The 8,859-nt window shown below is 47.4% G+C and overlaps 1 protein-coding gene across 4 annotated transcripts in view; it reads left to right on the top strand.

Annotated features, from left to right (window-relative positions):
* GLS2 (glutaminase 2) overlaps positions 1 to 8,859 on the top strand; it is a 15,515-nt gene that overhangs the window by 3,552 nt on the left and 3,104 nt on the right. For 2 of the 4 annotated variants that reach the window (XM_008072553.1, XM_021706181.1), the window contains exons 2-13: positions 2,500 to 2,599; positions 2,981 to 3,102; positions 3,689 to 3,818; positions 4,335 to 4,414; positions 4,501 to 4,664; positions 4,883 to 4,941; positions 6,093 to 6,125; positions 6,392 to 6,450; positions 6,963 to 7,029; positions 7,186 to 7,236; positions 7,455 to 7,631; positions 8,667 to 8,798. In XM_008072553.1, coding sequence (XP_008070744.1) covers positions 2,500 to 2,599; positions 2,981 to 3,102; positions 3,689 to 3,818; positions 4,335 to 4,414; positions 4,501 to 4,664; positions 4,883 to 4,941; positions 6,093 to 6,125; positions 6,392 to 6,450; positions 6,963 to 7,029; positions 7,186 to 7,236; positions 7,455 to 7,631; positions 8,667 to 8,798 — 1,174 coding nt within the window. The remainder of the gene's footprint in view (positions 1 to 2,499; positions 2,600 to 2,980; positions 3,103 to 3,688; positions 3,819 to 4,334; positions 4,415 to 4,500; positions 4,665 to 4,882; positions 4,942 to 6,092; positions 6,126 to 6,391; positions 6,451 to 6,962; positions 7,030 to 7,185; positions 7,237 to 7,454; positions 7,632 to 8,666; positions 8,799 to 8,859) is intronic. The other 2 variants (XM_008072555.1, XM_008072554.1) reach the window with 2 other exon arrangements.

Below are 8,859 nucleotides of genomic sequence, written 5' to 3'. Positions count from 1 at the left end.
TGGAATTTTTTTTTTTTTTTTTTGAGTTGGAGTCTCACTCTGTCGCCCAACTGGAGTGCAGTGGCCGCTCCCGGCCACCGCAGCCTCGACCTGCCGGGCTCCGGCAATCCTTCCGCCTCAGCCTTCCAAGTAGCTGGAACTACAGCCGCGTGCTACCACACCTGGCTCATTTTTTGGGGGTTTATTGTAGAGATGAGGTCTCGCCAAGTTGCCCAGGCGGGTCTTGAACCCATGGGCTCAGGCAATCCACTCACCTCAGCCTCCCAAAGTGCGGGATTACAGGCTGAGCCACCGAGCCCAGCTAGTACCTGGAATTTTAGGTGTCTAAATTCAGTGGGAGAGATATTTGGGGCACAAGGACTTCCCTAGCAATGCAATTTGGGTTTTTGCGTGTTTTTTTTTGGAGTTGGAGTCTCACTCTGTCGTCCAGACTGGAGTGCAGTGGCCGCTCCCGGCCACCACAGCCTCGACCTGCTGGGCTCCGGCGATCCTTCCATCTCAGCCTTCCAAGTAGCTGGAACTATAGGCATGCATTACCATGACCGGCTAGTTTTTGATTTATTGTAGAGATGAGGTCTCACCAAGTTGTCCAGGCGGGTCTCCAATCCACGGGCTCAGGCAATCCACTCACCTCAGCCTCCCAAAGGTGCGGGATTACAGGCTGAGCCACCGAGCCTGGCTCAATTTGGTTATTCTTATTGAAGATCCACTGTGTGCTAGGGACTTTGCTCAATGCTAGGAAGACAAAGATGTATAAAACACAAAGACCTAACAGTGAAGCAAGGGAGATTCTTCTGTCAGTAAGATGGTGTGTTGTGTCAAACCAGCAGCATAAGCAAAATCTGGAGGTTTGAGGAAGCCTTTATAGAGTTGGCAACATTTGATCTGGACCTTGAAGATCTGAACCTTGAAGAATGAGCAGAACTATGCTAGGTGAAGGAGAAAAAGGTCATTCTAGGCAGCAGTCACAGCGTAAGCAAAAGCCAGGATGCCTCACAGTGCCTGGCCCATTTGAGAAGCCATCTATATTTCCTGTCATAACTAGAGTGTGGGGGCATGATGGGAAATAGGAAAGGAAAATTGGCAGGTTTTGTGTTTTTTTGAGTTGGAGTCTCACTCTGTCGCCCAGACTGGAGTGCAGTGGCCGCTCCCGGCCACCGCAGCCTCAACCTGCTGGACTCCGGCGATCCTTCTGCCTCAGCCTTCCGAGTAGCCGGAATTACAGGTGCGCACTACCACGCCCGGCTGATTTTTTTATTTATTGTAGAGATGAGGTCTCGCCAAGTTGCCCAGGTGGGTCTCAAACCCGCGGGCTCAGGCAATCCACTCACCTCAGCCTCCCAAAGGCGCAGGATTACAGGCTGAGCCACCAAGCCCAGCTATATTGGCAGGTTTTAAAGAGCTTTGAATTACATACCAAGTTATTATTTCATACCATTCCATACCAAGTTATTATTTCAAGATCTTATTCTATAGGAACTGGGGAGCTACCAAAGGTTTTTGAGTAGAGAAATTACACTTGAGTTTTAGATAACTGGCACATTGTAGAAGATGGACTGGAAGTCAAGAGCACGTAGAGGCAATTAAGTAACAGGCAATAAGGAGCTGATGATTTAAAAAAAAAAAAAGCATGATTAACTGAGTGTTTACTTTATGTCAAACAGCTTTTCATGGAATATTATCTTTTTTTTTTTTTTTGAGTTGGAGTCTCACTTTTGTCACCCGGGCTGGAGTGCAGTGGCACACTCATGGCCACCACAGCCTCGACCTGCTGGGCTTAGGTGATCCTTCCACCTTGGCCTTCCAAGTAACTGGAACTACAGATGCATGCCACCATGCCCGGCTAGCTTTTGTGATTTATTGTAGAGACGAGGTCTCACCAAGTTGCTCAAGCTGATCTCAAACTCGTGGACTCAGGCAGTCCTCTCGCCTCGGTCTCCCAAAGTGCTGGGATTACAGGCTGAGCCACCGTGCCCTGTCGGAACATTATCTTAATTAGGCTTTACATCATCCATTTGAAGTAGACATTACTACCCTTATTTTACATATAAGGAAGCAAGCTCAGCAATTTTAAGTAGCCTACTTGAGATCACACAGCTTAAGGGTCAAACTCTAGTTCTTTCTACTGCACCATGTTGGCACAGGGGAAAAGGAGATGAGAGGGTAGCTTTGAGAAACACAATGGAGGTAGGTTCAGCCAGGGTTAGTGATCACTTGAACATGAACTTAAGGTGTAGGAATTATCAACATGATTCTACATTTCCAGCTTGGCATTCAGGTGGGTGGTAATGCTATTAACCCAGACGGGAAACAAAAGAGGGGAAGCAAGAAAGAGGTGAATGACTCAGCTTTGGACATACTGAGTTTTCAGTGCCTATGGGGCATCTAAAAGTGGAAGTATCTAAAAGGCAGCTAGAAATAAAGCCCATGTTGCAGAAGGAGGCACAGATAGCAGTTCTCAGGTTCCTGCCTTCCTCTTCTGTCTATGCCCCCAAACAGTGACTCGTCAGAGAGTGGCATGCTGTCCCGCCTGGGTGATCTGCTCTTCTACACTATCGCCGAAGGACAGGAGCGAATCCCCATCCACAAGTTCACTACTGTAAGTTGCTCTCCGCCTGTCCAGAACCCTAATCCTTTAAGATCTCTGGCAAGTGGGGAAAAGAGAGTAGTAGAACAAGTGCAGCTTGTGGGTTGCTACATGAGAATGAAGAATACAGATGGATGATAGCAGTTGCCTAGGCTGACAAGACAATCCCATTCCTGCCCCAGGGCTGGAAGATTAAGCTCTCTGACTCGAGTAAAAGAGTAGGACCCTTGTTAGCTTTCAAAGCTGCTCTATTTCCCCATTTTTCCCCATACCCATTTGTTCCACCTATTATAGTGTTGGGTTAAACTAATTGGGTATCGATTGGGAAAGATTATTAGGATCATATCACTATCCTTATAGCTGACCTTACCGGGCCTCTTCTTTCCCCTAAAGGCACTGAAGGCCACTGGGCTGCAGACATCAGATCCCCGGCTCCGAGACTGTATGAGCCAGATGCGCCGTGTTGTCCAAGAATCCAGTAGTGGTGGCCTATTGGACCGAGATCTCTTCCAAAAGTGAGGGCCCCAGAAACAAGGGCACTGATCTCAAAACTGTTCTATGGACATAGACTATCAGGGCAGGGAGTAATCTTGGGGATTGTATAGTTCAGCCCCTCATTTTATTTTATTACCTATTACACAAGTAATACAATGAATACTCATTATAAAAGTTCAAACAATATAGAAATACATGTTCTCCTTTCCCTCTCTACCTAATTCCAGTCTCCTTTTTCCAAAAGTAAATGTTATTAATAGGTGAGTATCTTCTAATGTCCTATGTATTTACATACATATATTAACATTTGTAAATATACTTATGTGATTTAGGACTTTTTTTAAAATATAAAGGTGACATTCTATACATATATTATTCTGATATTTTTTTTTCTCATATCCCGAGACATAGTGTCTTTCCATGTCATTACAATCCTCATTTTTAGAGGTGAGAAAACTGAGACCTAGAAAGAAAAACTGACGTGCCAAAGGTCACACAGCTGTTGGTCCCAAACCTGATGACCACTCACAGCCTTCTTGATTCCCAACTTCCATGGCGCCAGAGTGAGTCCCAGCTGCAACTAATCCAATCATGTCTGGGATCCAGGTGTGTGAGCAGCAACATTGTGCTCCTGACCCAGGCATTCCGAAAGAAGTTTGTCATTCCTGATTTTGAGGAGTTCACGGGCCATGTGGATCGCATCTTTGAGGATGCCAAAGAGCTCACTGGAGGCAAAGTGAGGGCCAGGGGAGTAAGGGAGGGGCAAGGGATCTGGGCCAGATATATCTTCTTTCTCAGAGATTTCCTGGGGCTGGGAACCCAATGGATGAGAGATGAGAAGCAGAACTTCTAAAAATGGGGACATGGCTTCATGCGTTACTATGCACATGATTCCTAGAGCAGATGAGGGAATCCGAGGTGTTTACAGAAACAATTGGCATAAAGATTCAATAGAGCCTTCAAAGAAACTTACAAGGTAATAGAGCCTAAGAGCCAAAAGGGGAAGCTGACCCCAGGGTTTCTCTTTTTCTGTCTTTGACGGACTTTACTGCTATTCCTACAGGTTGGGTTACAGAAAAATGGCCCTCTAGTACTTAAGCCTTGGGTGTTTCTAGGAATAGCAGGCAGGAGGGAACGCCTTTGCCCTGCAGGAGGCAGAATTTTTGTTTTTATCGCAAAGATTCTCTTGACCCTAAATGTCAGCTCTGTTCTTTTCCACATTTGTCTCCCCTCTCTACCCACTCATGTCCAGGTGGCCGCCTACATCCCTCAACTGGCCAAGTCAAACCCAGACCTGTGGGGCGTCTCTCTGTGCACTGTGGATGGTCAGCGGTGAGACGCTGGGCAAGAGGAAGGGGAGGCAGGGCACAGGTGCAGAACAAAGGCCAACCCCTTTCATGGCACCTGTCTGCCTCCAGGCACTCTGTGGGCCACACAAAGATCCCCTTCTGCCTGCAGTCCTGTGTGAAGCCCCTCACCTATGCCATCTCCATAAGCACCCTAGGCACTGACTACGTACACAAGTTTGTGGGCAAGGAGCCCAGTGGCCTGCGCTACAACAAGCTCTCCCTCAATGAGGAAGGTAAGCGCCACCAGGGCTCAGACCAAACTCAAAATCCTGCCCCCTCTCCTTATCTCCACTCCTTCTTCCAGTGTTTTATCTTTCTCTGCCCTTCCCGATTAGCCCCGTCATTCCTTTCTCCCCTGCAATCTTTCTTGTCTAACCTACAGAGTGGGCAGGATATAAAGGAGGCTTTGTTCAGTGGCTCATAAGACTCTGGGTGGTTTATATTTCCCCAGGAATCCCCCATAACCCCATGGTCAATGCTGGTGCCATTGTCGTCAGCTCCCTGATCAAGGTCAGTGCCACCTAACCTTCTGATGAGTTTTATTCTCTAAGATCCCTTGTTCCTGTAACCCTCATATCTGTTCAGCTCTCTAGGAAGATTCATAGGGCTCAGACTCTTTTGACAGTCCCCAGGAAGCACATGAGAGCACACAGGGACCCACATTTTGTGCTGAGGATGTTAGTAAAAGGGACTGCACCACCTCCCCCAGCCCCCACCCATGAGTCTAGAGCCCACAGCTTCCTGACCCTTAGAGAAGTGAGCAGATCCTGACCCCTTGCCTAGGACCAAGGGCCAAATGTCAGCAACAGTGGGAGGACAGCACTACTAGGCACTGATTGGCCACTTCTGGGTGAGGAACACATGCAGGGAAGGGTGAATGGCCAGGCCAGGGCAGTTATTCACGTCACCTGGAACTGTGAGTTGGCCTTGAACAGAGGTGTCAGACTGGCCCATCAGCTGTAGGTCTCCCAGGGCTTGAGCAAGAACCTGGGAGCAGCTGGGCAGCAACACTCTGGAGCCAATCACAGCCCCTCCTGGGGAAGGTGGTGATAAGACCCCTCCCCCAGGCTCTCAGGTGTCAGAGTTCCTGCAGTGTTGACTCTGTAGTTGACACGTGCAAGAAGCAATGAGTCTAGGGGAGGAGACCAGGCCAAGTCTCCCCTTATTCTGGGATGGCTCTATCTACAGCCCTGTATCTGGGCTCTGCCCCATCCCTGTCCCATCTAAGTAAGCCATACTGGACTTGACTCTCAGCTAAAAATCTTAGGCTTTATTTCATTTATCAATATCAATATACCTGAATATTATATGTGCAACAGACACCCTCACTCCATTTGGTCTTGAAGATGGAATGGGAGTCAGGGATGGGACAGAGTAAGGCCCTAGTGTGGGAAGTTAAGGAGTGGGGATGGAGATCAGTGATAGAGGTGGAGTTTGGGGACAGGATTGGAGTCAGGAAAATGAAAGTGGGAGTTAGGGATGAAGGGTTGGATTGAGAGTAGAAGTGGGGTGGTTTAAGAAAAAAAGGCATAAAATGTAACAAATTCCCAGTAGCAAGACCAGTCTAATACTTTAACTCCTCTAGTTAACTCCTCCTTCTGACCCTTCCCTCTGTCGTCCTCCTAGGCTCAGAATCCTGACATCTCTCTCTTTCTCTGCAGATGGACTGTAACAAAGCAGAGAAGTTTGATTTTGTAAGTTCCTTTGCTACTCAGCCCCTGGCTGCTTTTCTCCATGGCATGCTGTCCTCTCCAGCTATCCCAGTGCTGGTTCTAACCCCACCATCAGGTGCACAAGCCCATACTAGAAGCTCTGTTTCCAGAGGTGTTGGAATCTGCTGGCCTCAGAGAGGAAAGCCTCTTGATAAGGACTGAGTAGTTCAGAATTGCTGGTCAGCCTGGGATGTATGAATAGGGGTTCATAGCCAAGTGGAACCTCCATGCCCCTTTTTTTCTTCCAGGTGTTGCAGTATCTGAACAAAATGGCTGGGAATGAATACATGGGTTTCAGCAATGCCACGTAAGGCCCTGTTCAGAGGCTTGGCTGAAATCATCTTGTGTGTGTATTTGGGAGGGGGACAAGGGTGGGGGGAGAGAGAATCTTAGGAGGAAGAAATCCCAGGGGAACTCTGGCCTCCCAGCTTCCTTTGAGCCCCTTTATTGATATTTGTTTACTTGGTAAAGTTAATTTGTAATATTTCTAATTTGGATGTAATGAGAGAGGCGGTGTGATGATTTGTGCCTAAGCCCTTTCTTGCCAAGACTCTCAAAGCTAAAAACGTCACTAGTTTTCCTAGACTAGATGACTAGACAGTTTGGGGTGGGTTTTTCTTTTTGTTTTTACACTTTATAAACAAAACTTTGCTGAGTGTTTGCTCAGGTTCAGAAATTTCCTCTAAGAGTACTGTGAGACGTTATAAAGGGGCTGATTTAGTTTGACATGTGAAGTAGTTCCTTCTCTCAGGAAAGGTAATTTTTTCCCTTCTCCCAACACCCTCAAACTTCAAGTACTAAACTGGGTGTTTGCTTCAGATTCCAGTCAGAGAAGGAAACAGGGGATCGGAATTATGCCATCGGCTATTATCTCAAGGAAAAGAAGGTAACTGGAAGAGGCTGGTAGAAAAAGTCCCTGGGAGTTCTGCTGCTGTTGCAGAAAGGACTGTAGGGGTTGGGGACTTGGGCTGAGACCCAGCAGTATGAAAGGGCTGCTGCTGATGGCCTAAGGAGAAATGCTCTCCCCTCTTCTTTCTTGCAGTGCTTTCCCAAGGGGGTGGACATGATGGCTGCCCTGGATCTCTACTTCCAGGTAAGCAAATGCTGCTCAGCTCAGGATTGAGGGAACAGGACACACTGTTCTCCTTGCTCCGATCCACAAGAGGGGTACTCCTCTCTGGTGGTCATGGTGTCCTTCAGAGAAACCAGGGGAACTTTTTGAAAGATCCAGATGCCAAGAACATTGCTCAACAACCAAAAGCACCATGTCTGGGTCCACATCGCATCTTCACCTCTCCTTTGTCTTCATAGCTGTGTTCTGTGGAGGTGACCTGTGAATCAGGCAGTGTCATGGCAGCTACCCTTGCCAATGGTGGGATCTGCCCCATCACAGGCGAGAGCGTGCTGAGTGCTGAAGCAGTGCGCAACACGCTCAGCCTCATGCATTCCTGCGGCATGTACGACTTCTCTGGCCAGTTTGCCTTCCACGTGAGTGTTTCTGGCCCTGCCATCCATCTGCCATGAGCCCAGTGCCAAGAAGAGAGAATGCTAGGCCTCTGAAGATAGAGAGGTGGACTTCTTCCTACCTCTCATTGAAAAACTTCAATCCAGGCAATTCGGTAGAAAATTCTAAAACAGGCGCAGTGGCTCACGCCTGTAATCCCAGCACTTTGGGAAGCAGAGGCAAGAGGATTTCCTGAGCCCAGGAGTTTGAGACCAGCCTAGGCAACTTGGCGAGACCTTGTCTCTACAATAAATTTTTTTTAAAAATTAGCTGCTACTTGGAAGGCTGAGTTGGGAGGATCAAGGATCACCTGAGTCCAGCAGGTTGAGGCTGCTGTGACCACAAGTGTGCCACTGCACTCCAGCCTGGGCAACAGAGTGAGCCTCCTACTCTAAAAAAACAACAAAAAAAAACACCAAAATCCTTAGGGGAGTCTGGCAAAGTTCCTCAAATATATAAACACACGATGTTGCAGCTGACTCTTCTCCTATAGGTCTCAGCTTAGATATTACTTTCAAAGAAAGGCCTGTGTGTGTGAATTTGTTTTTATTACGGCATAGGACATGGCATGGGAAATGTCACCTTGGGTTATGGTATTTCTCCCTCCTCCCCCAAGGAATGTCCATTCTTTCTGGGGTGGTTTCTGGAACTATCTCATTGATGTGCACTCCCTTCCACCTGTTTATAGTACCCTACTTCTTCTCAGTATTTATAAATTTTTAAATTATCTGTTTACTGGTTTATTGCCTATCTCCTGCCCCTAGAATGTAAGTTAAGTGAAAGACTCTGCCTAGTTCTAGCACAGGATCCAGCACAGAAAACCGAGTGTTTCAATCAGTATTTCCTGAGTCAATGAATTTAAGCAGAGGAGAAAAGGGGGAGGAGTAAGAAAATAAGCAAATTAACAAGCCAAAAGGTTGAGATGGGTTGTGGCTATGCAGTTGCTTGGTATAGCCTGACTTGTTATATCATATTTGGGGCACCCTTAGCTCATCCTCAGCATCAACTTTGTTCCCCAGGTGGGCCTGCCAGCCAAGTCAGCTGTATCTGGAGCCATCCTCCTAGTGGTACCCAATGTCATGGGAATGATGTGCCTGTCACCTCCATTGGACAAGCTGGGGAACAGTCATAGGGGCATCAGCTTCTGCCAGGTGAGATGCTTTGCATATAGTACTATGTGTGTGTCTGTGTTGTTTTTTTTTTTTTTTTGAG

This window comes from Carlito syrichta, unplaced genomic scaffold (assembly GCF_000164805.1).
Source record: "Carlito syrichta isolate Samal-C Ts95f unplaced genomic scaffold, Tarsius_syrichta-2.0.1 Scaffold315337, whole genome shotgun sequence".
Taxonomy (NCBI): domain Eukaryota; kingdom Metazoa; phylum Chordata; class Mammalia; order Primates; family Tarsiidae; genus Carlito; species Carlito syrichta.
Note: the sequence above shows the minus strand (reverse complement) of the source record. Positions and strands in the feature narration are given on the sequence as shown.